At 41.5% G+C, this 18,308-nt stretch overlaps 1 protein-coding gene across 13 annotated transcripts in view; it reads left to right on the forward strand.

The window, feature by feature from the left end:
* The window catches only part of Kcnma1 (potassium calcium-activated channel subfamily M alpha 1), a 715,498-nt gene extending 699,996 nt beyond the window's left edge, over nucleotides 1-15,502 (forward strand). For 4 of the 13 annotated variants that reach the window (XM_058577958.1, XM_058577962.1, XM_058577960.1 and 1 more), the window contains 2 exons: nucleotides 377-405; nucleotides 7,499-15,502. In XM_058577958.1, coding sequence (XP_058433941.1) covers nucleotides 377-405; nucleotides 7,499-7,650 — 181 coding nt within the window. In that variant the 3' untranslated portion in view covers nucleotides 7,651-15,502. Of the gene's footprint in view, nucleotides 1-376; nucleotides 406-7,495 lie in introns of all 13 variants that reach the window. The other 9 variants (XM_058577957.1, XM_058577961.1, XM_058577959.1 and 6 more) reach the window with 3 other exon arrangements.
* The last annotated feature ends 2,806 nt before the right edge of the window (nucleotides 15,503-18,308 follow it).

Genomic DNA, 18,308 nt, shown 5'->3' on the forward strand with positions numbered 1-18,308 from the left:
GCAGAGCAGCATTTAAACCAGCTATCGGGTGGGGAAAAACTGTATACATGTATATTAAAAAGGGCTATGAGTGGAAGAATTTTTTTTCAAATGATTTTGTCCCTATACATTTTGATTTATATGTTACGTATAATTATCTGTTTATATATAACTATATATATATGCACATATATATATATATATATATAACTATATATACATATCCCCTAGTTTGGGATCATGAAGAACTCTTCATGCATTCTTTGCAAAGGAGGTTATAAAGTTACACCCTCAGAACATTTATAACTATAAGAATGTGCCAGTTAAAGTGCTCAACAGGAAATATGACAGTTTAAAAGCATTGTAAAACTCACATAGCTTACTTCTCTCTCTAAAGTGCAACAAGGATGAATAGAATGGGCCAAGGTATGACAATTAATGGTTCTGCATGACCTAGCCACTGCTGGGGGTTTTCTTCTATAACGTTGTCCTTGTGAAAAATTTTGTGAAATTAAAAAAAAAAAGGAGTTACAAATTTTATTCTGTTATTGGTTTGTTTATTTTTATTTATATTGTTCTGTTTGTGGTTTTATTTATTTTGTTTTGCTTTTGACCCCCTCCCCCCCCAGCCCTTTTCCCCTCTCCTTCTTTTCCCCCTCCTTCACTTTCTTCCTTCACCTTCTTAATTGCTCAGCGCAATGAGGCTGTGCGGCTGCTATGGCTAGATTCCTTAGAGTTTGTCTTGGTGTTACTGGGTTTGGGGTTGGGTAATTTGGGGGGACCTCTCTCCATCTGGCTTGCCTTCGAATCTGCACGTGGCCTCCCTGCCCACCTTGGTACCTTGCTCCAAGTTCAAAAGCATTTTCCCATTGAGACACCCAGCTTCCTCCACTCCCCCCCATTACCACCACCCTAACCCAGCCCCCATCAGTCTGTTCACATCTCTGTGTTTATCTTGGCAAAAACTACCAAATTGAATGATGATGCCAGTGGATAAACTTTTCTGGAAAACATTCTCAGCTATTCCATTTGGCAAACTTACTTCTCTGTTAATATTTTCTCCTCCTTTTATTTAAACCAGGAGGGTCATTAATGGCAAAAGCATTGTTCTCCTTTATGTTTGATAGATACGATGACAGTTAAAACTGGTCAGCTGTATGGTCAATTCGAGAGCCCATACCTCATTAACTGGGGCTGATGACTCATTCTCGCTACTACCCAAGTCTCCTGCCACCTGCCTTTTGGGTGTGTTAAATTCCAACCAGAAATTGGGCAGATAGAAGTAAATGCAAAATGTATCCCATGTATAATTCTTCAGCAGCTCTGATGAGTTGATATTGATATTACTGGAATGGGAACAGACTGAGATGGAATTTGGGGGTTTTCCTTGGACTTTGGACACACAATTCCCACTGTTAGATACTTGAAAAATGACCATATATTGATAATAACATATTTGATGTTGGAAAAGGGATCATGATTGCTTTTTCTTCTACTTCTTTTTCTCTTCTTCTTCTTCTTCTTCTTCTTCTTCTTTTTTAGCTGAAATTTCTCTGTTATACTTTGTTTATTAGAGTGAAGACTCCTTCATTGTTTTCCATTTGTCCCCAAACTTCCCCTTCCTCTCAGGAGAACATTGTTTACTTAGGAAGGAGGCATACGAGTGTCTCATATTATGCCTGTCCCCTCACCCCTCCTCACCAAAATAAATAAACAAATAGGTAAGAGTAGAAAGGGAAAGAGTTCTTAGCAGGGAAATTATATGCATTATAAAAGAACAACATCTAGGAACTCAATGATGTGTCCAATTCTAAAAGAAAAATAATGTGTGAGCCATTCAATCCAATTTACTAACTCTTTGAAAGAGGGAAAATGTTAAGGAAGCTGGTATAATAGGACACAGGGAACCTTTGTCAGCCTCAGCACCCTGAGAACCATAGAGCCATCAACATCCCTTACGACTACTACAGGGTCCTTCCCCAAACCAGTTCAAATGTGTTCTTATGCATATAAATTTCTACCACTAACTGGGAGAAGTTGTAAACTCTGTTCTGAATATTTTATGTTGTGACCCAGAACCTTATAATAGCTGCTTAATAAGTATTTGAAAATAATTTGACCTTAAAGATTTTTATACCTTTAACTATTTTATAACTTATGCCTGTACCCTTGGCTTATCTTTAAAAAAAAAATTACAAGGATTGCCTGGAGGAGCTTCACAATGCTTCTCTGCCCATGTCAGTTTCTCCAGCTGGGTATGACTTCCAAGACAGGGAACAACCCTGTAAGCTCAGCGAATGGAAAGACAGACTGTGCCTGTTGGCAGCATTGTCAAGATCCCAGATGACCATAAAAACCTTTTGACTGGCTCTTCTTCAGCATGGGAAAAGCCTAAAGGTGTCTGCATCCCAATAGAGACAATTAAATCAACCTGCCAGGTTCCTATAGCAACAGGCTCCTTGAAGGAGAATCGGGAGAGTGTAGAAACTTCAGGGACTGTGGAAGTCAAGACAGGGTAAAAATCAATTCTCCATCAGCTTCTTTCAGCCTCTCCCTGCTTTGTCATAACATGATAAAGAAGTAGCTGTGGGCACCTGTCACTAACTGGTTGACTGTCTCCCAGGCAGAAATGGCATATTCGTTGCAACCATCACAGGTGAGAGGGATTATTCCCTGCCACCTGAGAGCAAAGAGTGAAGGGTCTGCCCTCAGGGTTTCAACCGGACCAAGGGCCAGAGAGGAGAGTTGGGAAGGGGCCATTGGCTCTGCTCAGTGCATGGCAGAATTAGACTGTGAGTTAAAAGAGACAGATAGAGTCATCATGGACAATTGCAGAGAAATAAGATAAACAGAAAATGCTCTCTTTTTGGTAGACAATTTTTCATCTCTGTGAAATAGCCATGTTCTGCCCAGGCAGAGGAAAGGAGGTGTGTGTGGGGGGGTGGATTTGGGCGGGGGCATCAGTTAGGTAGGCGGGGGAAGAGCACCAGACTGCCTGTCAGCAGTGTGAACTGTGAAGCTGCACAGCGTTGCCCTTGAATTTGGATTGCCTTGTTAGCCCTTATAGTTCTCCACCGTGATCTCCATCCAGATGGAATCTTTTCCTTCCATATCTTTGCTCTGTAAACCCCAGCTTGTGGTGCACCAAGGAGAGGGCCAATTATTCCAAATGCCTTTGCTGTGTCATTGTCTCCCTCTTTCTTCAGTCTTCCTTGGGAAATAGTTCTGTGAAAAGGCTAAATCCCACAGCGCTGACAACCCACAGAGCCAGCAGAGGGTTCACTGTGCAGCTTGTGTCTTTCTCTGCTGCTGGTATTATCCCAAGCAGCTCAGCCTCCTCTCCATATCCCACTCTTCTGGTTCTTGGTGGATATGCAGTTGTATGGCAGTAGGAAGCCCTGACCTTATTTTGAACCCTGTGATCTCAGGGATAACACTAGTGATAGGAGGTACAGATGGCTCTCTGGTGGGGAAGAGTGTCTGTCACCGGAAAGTCAATATTTCAAAGACAGAGAAACCTCAGAAGGGTTACAGCCCTGAACACTCCCACATAACACAGGTTACCCCTTCCTCTCCTTCACCTTCCAAATGGCTGCCCATCAAATCCTCCTGTGTCATCTCTGTGGCCACAGCCACATTCATCAGGCTAGCACCCCAATTTGCACACCATATTTCTCTACCCCAGATTATCTGCTGAAGACTTCATTTGTAATTGCATCCAAAAGATACAACCCGTCCTTATCTCCTCCTCCATCACTGACAGTACTCATTAGTGCCAACCTTATGCCAAAAGCTGATGCCCAGCGGTTGCCAGGGGCCAGGCACTCTTCTCTAGACTTCATGCATATTAGCATGTTCACTCTTCTCCCTCAGCACAGACGGAGGTGCTGCCAGACTCTCTACTGGACAGGTGTAGAATCTGCAGGACACGAAAGTCTGTGAAGCTGGCCACTGTCATAACATGTCCCTAACATTCTTGAAAATGTTCCCAGCCTTAGCATCTCACATTCACTTACCACATAGCTGGGCCTGTGGGGAGGGCTTTGTGGACACCAGTTCCATTGATCTTTATGATAACTTTGGCAAGGTTATATTTTGCACCCTGTTCTGCAGCACAGAAATGATGCTGAGATAAACAACACAATAACTTGTTCAGAGCCATGCAGCTAGCTCGTGTGAGAGCCAGGTCCACTTGACTTTCACCTGCTCCCTGACACCTTTTTCCTGCCAGCTCCTCATGGAGTGTCCATGGTGGACAGCTTCTGGAATAGCTAGTCTGGAGAGGTGTCTTCTCCCAGTGATCATGTTGATGACCATTACCGTGTGTCCTCTGAGGCATCTTTTCATCAAAGGTCTTGACATTTTAGCAGTTATTGTCCCAACTTCATTTTTGTTATGCCAGTCCACTTGGCAATAACTAGGAGATGCAATTCCCTCCCTAACTCCATTAACCACCTGTGAGAGAAAGCTCCTGGCAGGTCACACATCGAACTGAGAGTGATGACATCATCCATCTCATCATCAAGAAGCTTATGGACAGATGGCACTATTTTCTTCTGACAATAAAGTGGCCCTCACAACCAGGTCAATTGCCCTCAGAGATGAAAGGAAGCACTCAAGGATCTTCCTGGCACATGGGAAAAGGCAGAGAGTGGAGAAAAACTCAGGGATTTGGATTTATTCTTGACCATGTCAGGCCTTACTTGAACTCCTTATCTTAGTCCTCTTCCATGTGGACAATTCTGTAGGTAGAGTTTCTTCTTTGGAAGGCAAGATTCAATAAGCCAAACTATCACTGTCATACTCAATGCACTGTCCACTGAAGCCGAGTAGCTGGCACCCACTTCCACACACGTTCTTCTGAAGCTCTTCTGGGGGGAGGAGGCATGTCTTCATGAAGGACCTTTGCCACCAGACATTCAATTTCCTCAGCATCCATTTTAACCACAAATCTACACACACACACACACACACACACTCTCTTACATCCTAAAATCATCCCAATGAAACAGCTGTTTCTCAGGCATAGAGAAATTCACCTCTTGACTGGGAGGGGCTTTCACATCGCCCCTTTTTTGTGCTGAGGCCGCAGGGTCAAACACGGGGGCTACTTTGTTTATATTTTATTTATTTATTTATTTTTAGGCAAGACATTTAAAAAGAAAGAGAGAAGAAGCTTAAATGGAGAAATAATGCTCTCTTTCTTGCAGGCAGCAGAAGGAAATTGATATTCTCTCTGCGGTGAAAGGCCAAAATGCCATCTTTGAAATTGAACTGTAAAGACTAAATTCTGAACAATTATTCTCTGCAGCAGTTGTAAAAATTTCAGCAAATTGCAGCTGTCTTTGGTCTTTCACCCAAAAGACCTCCTCGTTTCCATCAGCAGAGTTCACTCTTCCGACCTGGCATGTCCAACCTAGCACTAAATCCCCTTACAAAATCATTTCACATAACAGGACAGCCACAGCCAACGGCAGCTCAGGAAAACAGAGCACAAACACCAGACTCAACTCCAAACATCATCTTTACACATAAACCGTTTGAAAAAGTCGTAGTTTGAAATTGTTTCAGAGGCCTGGCAATGCTTTTAAAACATGATAACCATCACACTTTACTCTTCTCTGAAAGGTTAGTTTAATCGTAGATCACAAAAAATTGGTTTTCACAAATGCATAATGGTTCATCTATGTCACACTTGAACTAAATGGTTTTTTAAATGGAGCTGAAATTATTTTGATGTGTACACAGTCCTGGATTTCTATACAACCTTTTTTAACCAGCCCATCAGGAGTCTTGCCTCTAAAGCCTCATTAATAATTCAGATGTGCTGATGACTTTAAAAGATCTATGGAATTGAAGCTTAGGAAAAAAAAAACTCTGCTTGACAAAAAGATAAATGAATGTAGAAAGAAGCTGTAGGAGTCTGGCAAGCTGTAGATCATCTCAGAACAGATTGTAACTTTATCATTCTGTCAGGGGGAATAATTTAAAGCACTTAATCAGTTAGCTTCACTGTGAGGATGTAGCATTATGAATTCCTATCGTCCAATCTGTTCAAATCAAAGTGAACTTAATTATAATAGGTGAGAGAGCCAGAGCAGGAGGGGGGTGTGGGGAGAACGATGCAAGAGGTAGCAAGTGTCCTGAGGGGTAAACTGAGCTGTTGAACAAAGGGGAGTGAGGCTTTTACCCAGGCACACCCCAGCTCCAGAGATGGCCGCCAGGGCTCAGCACACTGGAAATACCAAGAGTGTTGTCCAAGGAGAAGTGAGTAGAGTGGCCATGAGCTGATCATAGATGCTTAATTTATAAACTATCAGTCAAGCGCGCACACACACACACACACACGCCAAGCCAGTAGCCATTTTTATTGACATATTAGTCCAGAACCAGAACCACTGAGAAGGCAGTTGCGAATTTTTCTGTAGGCAGAGGAGGAAATGGGAGAGGCCATTGTCTCCAAAGCAGTGAGTGTGCCTGAAAGCTTTTTCCCTTTTTCTTTCCTTTCCCTAAGCCACTAAAATGAAGCATAAGATTCCCCCATGTTAGAATGTCCCATTTGACCAGTCCCTTCCTATTTATCCACATGGACAGTTTCCCAGAATATTTCAATCCTAGAAAGAGGCAGGGATGAGAGTGGAGTTTTGTGAAAATTGCACGGCTCTGCTAAGAGGATGCTAGGCCACTTTTCCTTTCACCCCAGCCCCCAACACCCTGACTCAGCAGTCTCCACTCCTGTGCTCAGAAATTAGATGCCAAGACTTCATCCAGCTCCCTTGTTGATGGCTTGGATTATTAGAGTTGGTTAAGATGGTGCCACTTGGAACACTTTTCATAACTTTATACCAATACAGAGTTCACATTCTTGAAACAAAAGCTATCTCAAAATATTGTTTAAAACACTGGTTGCTATTCTGGTTTTTCACTCTCATTGGCCAGCAAATTCTGTGGGCTTCCTTTGCGAACCCCAAAGGTGGCTGCAAAAGAAACAGAAGGGGTATAATTGGCATATGCCTTTCTGTTGGCTTATTATAAACAAAAGGCTGGGAAGAGGCAATGCTGCAGAAGATTCTAGATCATTTGCTCTGCAGCAGAGATGATATCCCTCTGCTCCATCCAATAGATGATGCACAGATCTTTCCTCAGGCATGATGTCTATACATGATATCTGATATATGCAGCATCTCCTCCCCGCCGAAGTTTTCCAGGCCACTAAAGTAACTCCAGAGAACATTACCAGAGCTCATCTTCCAATCCCTCCTCATTCTCTGAGGTCCACTCATGGTGCCTCCTAGTCCCAGTGGCACATCTTGTTCCTCACCTGCTACAGAAAGCAGAGGTATGTTTCAGGTCTTGGGGTCCTGCCTACACTGCACTCTCTCTCTCAGCAATTACTCACTGGCAGCTTCTATTGATTATCTTTTGCATTTTTCAATGAACTTTCCAAAAGCTTTACCCTAGGACTAATTAAGCTTCTCATTTCTCCTTCTTGTTCTCTATCCATTTTGCCCTTTAGCAGAAAAGAAATGGTTTACAGATGAACCGGATAATGCCTATCCCAGAAACATTCAAATCAAGCCCATGAGTACCCACATGGCTAACCAGATCAACCAATATAAATCCACAAGCAGCTTGATTCCTCCAATCAGAGAAGTTGAAGATGAATGTTGACTCCCAGGAGACCAGAACTATTTTTTTAAAGCCTGACAAACTTCATAAATGGTGATGTGACTTTTCTTCCTCCTACATGCTGACTCACTGGTGGAGATGTTAGGATAAGCAAGAATTGCAAGAAAATAAAGTAGAAAGATCTTTCTCTTTGTCTGCCTTGAATATTGCTTCCATGTATTTTGGAAAAGAAAATGATTTCATTTATAAATGAACATACTAAAATAGTCATGTATAGCCTCTAGTATTTTAAATTATTTTTATTTATTAGAAAGAAAATATATTTTTTCTTTTTTTCCCCATTGTCAGATATCTTCCCTATATCAAAACAATGCAAAATCAAAATGAATGAGTGGCCAGACTCCTTGATGCCTATTTCTCTTCTTTCTCTCTTTTTCTTTGAGGAGAATGATGGTCACTACCACCATTAATTATAATTAAAGGGAATGGATTATTAAAACAATTTTAAAATGGTCAACAGTGTATACATGTATTTTAGTAAATCCAGAAAAGAGGACAAAAGAGGGTAGGTAACTACCTGCTCCTCTCCTGGATGGGTGTGTATTTGGATCTGCATTGACACCAGCTCTTAATAAATGGAAACTTATTTATTTTCACAATTGAAAGTAAAATTTTTGTAGTTTTAGTTTTCCTTCTGTATTTCTCATCCCTCTGTTCATATATCTAAAGTGAAGACCTTCTTCCAGCTCTTCTATGATTTCCAGATCAGATTTAGCCAGCCAATTATACTGGGAAGGTTGGGCCTGCCTGGGATGTGGAAGTTGAGATTCACTCAAGACATGGCTCTGTTGGTTGTTCTAATAGTGGGGACTCCTACACGTTGTTCTGCTTCTCATTTCATATTTCCAAACCACATGAGCAAGTAATTTCAACTTTGGGTGCAGCCGGTGAACTTTCTTTCCCACCCTAAGACTCAGAGCTTTTAGCCTGAAAGTTTGTAAACACTAATGAGCAGTAGTTTCAAAAATAGAAACTCAGAGGCACTCATTTTTCTCATTGAGTATTTTTTTTTAAAGCCAGAAAAATTCCATGACCAAGGAGGCAACTTTTGACCAGATTTTAATCTATTTATTGGCTTTTCAGATTTAGTTACTAGGACAAAACACACAAACTTGCTAACATGATTTTTAAAATAACAACAAAAAGGAAAGCAACAAATGCACTTAACATAGACTGTTAGAAAAAGGCCTTTGAAAATTACCAGCAATGAAATAAAATGTATCAGCCACTGCAAACGGTGGTCAAAGATTTTTCTAGCCATCAGATGCAATCATGATGTCTCAGAGCTCTGCTGTCACTTGCATGCTCAGTGTCTAGATGCCACCACCACTGTTCTGTTCCAACAACTCAGCAAGTGTCTCAACTTCAAAATTATCCATCTTGCATATGCTCATCAGGGTCTCTGGAGAAGCATGAATGTGATAGTGATTTTAATTTTCTTAAAAATGTAAACTGTGGACACTTAACCAAAATAACCAAAATTTCCTTTAAAGTCCCATGATATCTATTCCATTCACTCTGTAGGTCATGACCCTGTGGTACCTAGTGATGGTAGTGCAAATCAGATCAGAGCAAAGCAATGAGATCACATGAAAACATATGTCCACTGAGTACTCCAATTACCAACGTAGGCAAAATGAGCTTCCACCTCTGTCCACTCCCTGCAGAGCCAATCTAGTTGTGCTTCCACGTCGTAGGCATCGTCCTGCAGTGACTTGTCAGACTGTGGTTACTCTGTTGTCACCTTTCGTAGAATTAGTTCTATAAAAGTATTGTGAATATAACGTACGTCCAATTGGATTGTTAAAAAACTACTTATAATCAATCACTAGTCAGCAGACTAAAATGATGTCAACACACTATATCCAGGCTTATAAACATTTCCTGGTTTCCAACAGAAGTCAAACATGTTCCTGGGGACAATCCCCTGCTAGATAATTGACAGCTTTCCTGAAAGCTAGGCCTTCTTTTACATAATGATTTTTGCAATGGGGTCACCTTAGTACATTTGCACGTGCACGCTCTTCTTTCCTTCATGAACCGTAGTGGGCCCTATTTCACTCTTGTTCCTAATCACCACCTCTGAATGTGCTGTAGCTCATTGGTCTCCTCTGGCAGGCAAGGGTAACCATTGAAAGAATCTTCTATTAGAGGAATATGGGGCAGAGTGCTCCATGTAATCCCCTCATCCCTGCCCCTTCATACCTAGGAAGGCTGGAAACAGAAGTGTAAACTCCACTCTAAGTCAAGTCCCCTTATGTATAGAGATTTGAATCTAAACTTTAAAAACGAAACAAAACAAAACAAAAAAACCCATAATGGCAAAAATAGCTTCCCACGGTGAAGGGCTCCTTGGTTCATCAAGCATCCTCCAAAACCAAGGTGGTAGAAATACATTTTCTTCTAATGTAGAGCAATAAGTTCATGCTGTTTCACCTTTAGATAATGAATTGCACTGGGCCAGAAAGCAAAAGCAGGCATTTCTTTAAAAAAGAGGTATGGGCAAAATCTATAGGTAGTGGCCCCTTGACAAAAATTGGCACCTGGTAAGTTGAAAGTGAAATGGAAACAAAAATAAAATCTATAGCATCCCTAGGGTGCTCAAGGAAATACCTTGATTTATATGTCTGTTGAGTTCTTTGTCCCTGAGCCCTCATCCATCTGTGCTGTGAAAGACTATCTTGCCACCTACATCCACCTGAGGCCAGTGGTGATCTTCTTTGGCATAGTCTTTGCTATAGGGATCTGATCTCCCATCCCAGTCCAGGGTTCCAGAAAAGCCATTTTCTCAAACTAGTACAACTTGGGTTCTTGGTAGTCAGACTCACCAACAGGCTGTTTATAAAGCAAAAAACCTACCTAGAAGTTCATCTGAACCAGCATCACCTTTATCATTGAGCGAATAATTATTTTTCTAAGTTATTTTATATTTGAGAATATTGTTTTGAACCAATATAAAACACATTAAATAAGAGTGTGACTAATGCATGTTGGGGAACACTCAGGAGTGCCTTCCTCCTAAGAGTTATGACATCTTAAGATATACTTTATAAAAAAAGAAATTGATGGAAGAACACTTCAAATAAACAAAGAATTATAGCTGCTTGGTTGGGGTTAGAAAGGGGGCAAATGAGAATCCATATAAAATTAGGGACATTTTCATGTGGGAAGCAAATGTGTCCTACTGATAGTCTCAGGGTTCAAGAGCAACATCTGCATAAAACTAGTTATGAACTTTGAAAATGTATTTTAAGCTTCCCAAGTCTCAATGACCTTAAAATGAAGGTAATTCATAGAGATGGCTCCAAGGTCCTTCTCGGATCTGAGAGGTCATGATCTAAAGTAGGAGTGGGATCATAGGAGGGGCTGCCTGTCCTTGTGCAGCCCCTTGGAGTCAATCTTGTCCAGGGTTGTACAGGGTTGGATGGTCCATCCAGCTATATCACCCATGTGGAATTCCTGACCTGAAGATAGTATATGTTTTCTGCTCTGGACATAGGCTGGTCAGGTTCATTCCTATGCTTTCAGTTTGGAAGACTGTTAGATTCAAGATGCAAAATTATAAGTTCAAATTCACCTGAATTGCATTGATCCAATTGTTCTGCCTGTTTCTAGGGTTGCATTCTCAATCTCATCCCTACCTTCCCTTTCCCTTGGTTCAAGGCCCAGTTTTGACTAATTCCCTCATATCTAGCCCACACCTCCAATGTCCAGTATGTAGTTAGAGATTTGAGACTCCTCCAATTCCTGACATTATGCCTATTTATGTTTTCCCATGTAGATCTGGGCTTCAGGAAGTAATCAGTCTTACTCCTCATTTAATTTCCTCTGTATTTGATTTTTTTCATTAATATACCAAATATCTCTTTGTAATTTTGGTCTGTCATTTTAATTGTCAAAGAGAACCTCACTGAAAGAATGAAAGACTGAGAAGAGGAAGAAAGATAGAAAGAGAGAAAAAGACTATTCATTAAATTGGGATGTGAGCCACCTTGACATGTGTTCAGCTTGGACACTGAATTTCAGTACATAATCTGTCCTTTTCTATTCTGTTCCTATATGTTGCTTTTGTAATGATGATAAAGCCACCAATCACCAGGGCCCTTGAAAAGTGTTCACTGATTAGGACTTGACCCACTTTCTTTAGAAAACAAAATAAAGAGAATTCACTTTTAAACTTCCTGACAACAGATTTCCTACCCATCTCCTATTCATGCTGTGTTGCCAAAGAGCATTTTTCTTCTACCCACCAGAGATGATTCAAGATTTAAATCCCATCATCATTAAAGGAACTGATAAGGTCCTTTGACTTTATTTATGAGAGAGTCATAGTTAGAAATGATTTCTAGCTGATCTGTATTAGTGTGGCCATGCTGATTATTCAAGTAGAGTCCATCCTGATTACTTGCTGCCCATGTAGTACCAGTTGTGAATAATTTCACTATAGTCATAAAATAAGACAATGCAGAGAAATTTAAAATTTTATTTCTCAATGGACTACAGAATCTACTTTGTCATTCTTTCGGTGAACTTGTTTAAACCTTTATGTGCTCAAAGTTAGCAACCCCTTGAGCCCCACAATTCTTGAAGGTTTCACAATATTGTAGTCCCACATGGCTAGACTGGAGAAAGAATTCTGAGTCAGACTATCTTTACAGAACTTCCTCTTTTGTTGCTTAATTTTAGCATGAAAATGGATCTGTGACTCTTTATCTAAAGGGGAAACTCAGGACTTACATTAAAGAACTGGGAAGAAAGAACAAAATGAAAGAGGTACAGGCAGTATTTTATGGTACCCTGAGCCAAGAGCATGCAAGTGCTGCCAAGAGCTAGAGCTTGGATTTGAAGGGAAGAAAAGGTTGCATTGACCAGTGGGCTTGGAAGAATGCAAGGAATATAATGTTTGATGAGCTTTGGAGGTATTTCAATGGAAAATAGGAAACCGGACCGTAAAGACGTAGATTATGAGTACTTTTCACAGAGAAGGATTAATGGGCTACAGTGCATTGGTAGGAATGTGATTTCAAGACCACTAGCTAGACCACTTTGTCCACACTGATAAGTGTGTAGGGGAGCTAATAAAAACTAAAATGAGACCTGATGGAAAGGACAAGTAGTTCAAGGACCAAACTAAAAAGTTTAGAGTTTATTTTAAAAGTCATAGAGAGCCAATAAAGGTTTTAAACAAAGAGCCTGTGCATTGTTTAGGTTGAAAATTGAGATGTTGGTTATGTCTGGATATCTCAGAGAAAGTGTGGACTCTGTGGCTCAGCATTCCCTCAGCAGCATGAAGTCCTAAGGGCTGTGCATCCATACTGATCACTCACCATGTGCGCACTCTGCTCCCTGTTGTGGGGCATATGAACACAGATGTCCTGCACTATTTAATTATTAGAATGTCAGCCACAGATCCATGAAAAAAACTAAAGGGAAGGAGTAGGTTTTTACATATTTTTAAAAACATCTTCCAATTATACTATTTTCTGGGCATTAATATAAGAACATGAGATAGGCCATCAACAAATTGTACAGCATGATTATTAGTCTAGAAGTGCCAGGTATGGATTCCTGTTATTAAAACATCCTGCCAAGTAATCAGGTAGCCACTGCTCAGTAACCATTTAGTAAATATTTGGAAAGGAAATGGGACAGGGCAGTGGGATGAGTACAGTGTAAGTCCTCCTATAATCCAACCTATACCAGAAACACGTAGAGCCTTTAGAGATAGCACCACCTTACAGTAATAGCAGGAGTTAGAACAAGGGAGATGTGCTATGGTTTGAAGTGGTTCAGCAAGAAGGGCTTAGGAGTTAGGTCAGTAGAGAGACAGCATCGCAGGGCTAAAGACAGGACCATCTGGTATATGGTAGTACAGGTGATGTTAATCAGTAACAGCTAATGGAGATTTATTGAGTAGCCACCGATTGTTCATTGTCTGGTAAAACTTTTAGAGAAAGCTAACACACCTGTCTAACTAGGAACACAAGACACACATATATGAAGAAGAGCATGTTGCATAAAACAGGTGTTCTATAAATACTTTTTGAATATATGAAAATAGTGAGCAGTGAATATGGTCCTCAGTGAATATGGCTGAGGATGCTTGGCTGGGGTTGCAGGGCTGGGTGTTGGTATCAGGCTATAGGTTATAGGAAAAGGTTTCTTGTGAAAGTAATGCTTCATTCAGACCTTAAGGGCAGAGCCATGCAGAGGACTAGAAAGAAGAAAAGAGGACTGCAAGGGGAATGACCCAATGCAGACATCTGGGAAATGTGCTGCATGCATCCAGAGTAGAAGGGGCAGAGAGCCATTCATAAGGGAAGACCCCATAAGCAGAGGGTGGAGAAGGAGCAGCTGAGGTTGAAGCAGACCTCATAGATGTAGGAACCAGGTCCTTACAGAGTCCGAAACAGAAGGAGCTTGGATGAATTCTCCAAAAGAGAAAGTATAGGTTTGGAAGATCAGTTGGTAGAACTGTTTGGGAGGTGAAACCATAACTTCAGGGGCTTAAAAAGAGCAAAATAAACTGATGTTCTTGGAATAAGAGATCTGGTACTCAAGTACCAGGGAAAAGGAAACAAGAGAGAAAAATTCTGAGAGGCTGAGTCTTTTATGAGTGCAGAGATGAGGGGATTGGAGATAGTGACTCAGATGTAAAGTACTCACTGGAAGGAAGGCAGCACCTTTGCTTGTTTGTCTTTATCTCCAGAGCTTGGCACAAAGCCTGGTCTGGATGGAAAGACAGCTGGCCACTTTGGGTTACTCTGGACACCTGGGAAATGGAGGGAGCACAGGACACATCAGTTGCTGGCACTCTTTTCTGGAGGATTCAAAACAGAGTGATCTTGATGTGGCCCTTCTTTCATCTCCTATTCATGTCACTTCATTGCTCCTCGTCCCTCCTTGCAGAGTGCACACTGGCAGCTTTAGTTTTAGGGATGTTAAGACAAATGCTACAATCATCTTGCTTTGATGGCTTTTCTGAACTGGGAATATAAGGAGAGATGTTTTGGCCAGATGAAAAATGACCTTATTTCTAGGTAAAATTTAAATGTATCCCCTTGAGGACTTCTGTGTTTCCTCTTGTCCTCTACCTTGCTTTTCAGCAGAACAGGGATGAAAGGGACACCAAAGCTCTCCAAGGCCTGCCTTAGGATGCACTGCTGGCCCCACGATAGATGTCCCTATGCATCACACACGCCTGCCAGAGACCCCAGAGCTTCCCTCACGTGGGATTTAGGGTCACTGTGAGAAGGCAGTTGCAAGGAAAGGAGGCCTGCTAATAAGGGGGACCAAGCCCCACTTCTACACTAAACCAGAGCCCTGCTGCCCCAGAGCGACTCCTTCTCTCCCCTTCCTTGCACTGAACACGTGTTTGACCAGAACTGCAACATTTCAAACATAAAGCAAGATCTGCCTGGAAATCCTAATTAAAAGTGTTCCGCTCCCAAGTGGCACAGTCACATCCTGCCTAAAGCTTCTGGCCCGCATCCCACCACCCAGAAAACATCCCCCCACTTAACCCCAAACCCTGTACTCCAAGTTTCCACAGGGGACAAAGGAGGAAAAAAAAAGGTGCACATAAGCAGAGGTCAGCCCCCAGGTTCATTAAGGAAAAAGAGCGTGGCTTATTCATCTGTCTTTCACACTTTGATCGCTGGCATGATGATTGTGGTTATGATGAATTACTATGACTGAACAGGAATTGGAGAAGAGAATAAATGCTGGTGCTCTGAAATGACCTGCCCAACTCTGTCATCTGTAACAACCAGTGATAACTCTCTCGTCTTGTAAAAAGGGTTTGTACATAACTTGTACATGGTTTCATTTTTGTATTTTTCGCAAATTAAAAATTTATGTATTTGTGTTCTAAACAAGGAGTGTTTCTTGTGTCTTCATAGCAGTCACATGGCTGTGTGGATATGGGGTGTGGTGGTGGCAAAGTCCCTAGGTTCCCTGTGGGTTGTTCTTGTTCTGTTCTCTTCCCCACACCCTTACTGATGAGGGCAAACTTGTGGGAGGACAGTAGTCATGGGCTTGCCTTCCCCACTGCAAGAAGACTTGGTGCTGCTCAAGAATGTGAAGGGGACTCGGGGAGACGAAGAGCTACTACCATTAGTGCCATGCTGCTGCAGAAGCCTCCAGCAAGCAGGCCTATAAATAAAGAGGTAGTATGTGATAGACATTCAAGAAGCAAGGACGGTCTCACCTCAGCCACCTTCTCTCAAGCTAGTTATCCTTTTCTGCCATCTTCACAAAGAAGAAATGTTGGTTTCCCCTGCTTCTAGCTTGTCAAAACCCAGGACTGTCTGTAGCTGGCTTGATCCAAACACCACCCCTTCCTTCGCGATTACTCCCAAACCCCTGCCTCTGTCACCATGTCTGACCCCTAGTAGGGCCGTGGATGACACTTTTTTTCCAGGCAAAAGAGGAAAGACCTCTTAAATGCTGAAGTTGAGGTCCATGAGTTAGATCTTCAGCTCTAAATCAGAATATATTAAATATAGAACCTATTGGTACTTAATGTCTTCTAGAGATTGTCTCATTGATTCATTAGGCAATTGTTAATGTTCACATCCTCTACTAGGAGCTGGGGATATGCTAACAAGTAATGTCATGACTCCTGCTCCCCAGTCTGGGGAGGGATGGCACCAACGATGAGCAGGTACTAGTCCCGTATGAAAAACTGATCTATAGAAGTAAGTACAGCATGCCACCAGGAAGACATGAGGGGCACTTAGCTATTTGAAGAACAATCCTTTAATTGATTAATACTTTAAAAAAAAAAAAAAAACAACTCCCTTCTAGCTAAGACAATAACAGCCCAAACCAGAACTCACTCCCAGGGGTCAGCAAATGTAGGCTTACCTGTCAGAATGTGCCAGTTCCTGACAGTCCTTTGAGCTCCAGATTCTCCACTTGCCTTCTCCAATATTTGCTAACAAAACTGAATGTTGTTGGGGAATGTGATTGTGGAACATATGGTCCCCATTAGTTAGGCAAACTCCACTGCCAAATTCAGCTCCGAGGAAGGAGCCTGCATGAACGATGAAGTATTAGGGAAAGATTGACAGTGACAGAGAAGGCAAACAGAGAGATGAGACAGCGAGTTACAAAATAGCAGGCTCGGCAAACCCGGCACAATGAGTGGGGAACATATTTTTCTATTTGTTGAGAAAACAAAATATGTGAATTTGTACTAAAATCTCTCTGTAGTAAAAATCAAAGTAGACCATTCACCAAAATCAATGTTAACTGCTTTGCAATGTCACAGAAGATAGATTCTGCCTGGGAGAAAAATGCTGGGGGAACAGAATAGACAGTATGCTAGGGAACAATGCAGAAATGCCTTGTACATGCAAATATGAACTAGGCACTATTTTAAATGTTGCTGGGACTGGGTCTTTGACAGGAGAAATAGGATACCCTGCTTAGCAAGCTTTCACATTCTGAAAATGCCGGCTGAAAGTCAGAGATACAAGGAAACCCAAGATCTGGAAAAGATGTTTGGACAACATGGGAGCATAGGGCATTGTGGGAGAGAAAGCAGCTCCCCAGCCCTGTTCAGCTTCAGAAAAGTCCCAGAGGGAACAGGGCAGTCCCTAAGCACAGACTCAGCCAGGTTCCATGGCTGGCTCTTTCCAGAGGGCTGATGTGGGCCTTCACCCTTCTTCCCACTGTAAGCAAGTCTGTGATGATTATCCTGACCCAGACTTAATTTGACAGATTTTTTTAAAAAGAAATTTGCCTTAATCAGCTCTTTCCAAAAATAACTTAATTTTTGTAGAACCAATAGCTTCTTTCTTGTACTTCTATTTCTTGGTTGACATGCTATTTAATTCAATGGCATAAAAGTCCAAATGTTTAAACTACCATGGGATGGCTAAGCTCAGCTGGTAAAAGCACAGGACATGGTGAAATAAGATGCAGCCTGCAAGACATACAGTTTCTGTGCCCACAGGAAGCTGCAAGCTTGTTCACAAGGAAAGGAGAGAGACACCAGCCAGTCCTGCTAGCTGAGGAGTTGCGCATGGTACAGAGAGATTTGAGTGGAAATGAACTTCAATATCTGTCAATGGGGAGTCAGTGCCATGAATTGATTCATCTATCCCACGGAGTACCAGGCAGCCAATACAAAAGACAAGGTAGATCTAAGTACATCAGGGTTTGGCACACTTTGTCTGAAAGGCCAAAGGCTGCCTGCTTGTTTTTTAAATTAAATTTTATTGAAACCTAGCTATGCCCATTCATTTACATATTGCTTGTGGCTGACTTCCTGCTGCAATAGCAGGATTGAATTGTGACAGAATCTAGAGAACCTATAAAGCATAAAATATTTACTATTTTACTTTTTACAAAAAAATAAGGTTTGCTAACTCTTGATCTATGTTGCATATAGGGAGAAAATAAAATCTAATAGGATCCCATTTGAGTTAAACAATTAGGTATATTTATACCTTTACTAAAATCTGGAGGGAAATAAAGTCAAGTTTTAAACAGTAATTATCAAGGTAAGCAGAAAGCAGAGGGAAAAGGTTTAGAGACTTATGAGGGCCTTTAGCAGTTTATGTTATACATTTCTGTTTTGTTCACGTTTATGTTGATCAAACATGCATGGTTTTTATCATCAGGATAAAGGC

Source organism: Marmota monax, unplaced genomic scaffold, assembly GCF_021218885.2.
Source record: "Marmota monax isolate L192 unplaced genomic scaffold, Marmota_monax_Labrador192_F-V1.1 WCK01_AAM20220418_F8-fsc00019, whole genome shotgun sequence".
NCBI lineage: Eukaryota > Metazoa > Chordata > Mammalia > Rodentia > Sciuridae > Marmota > Marmota monax.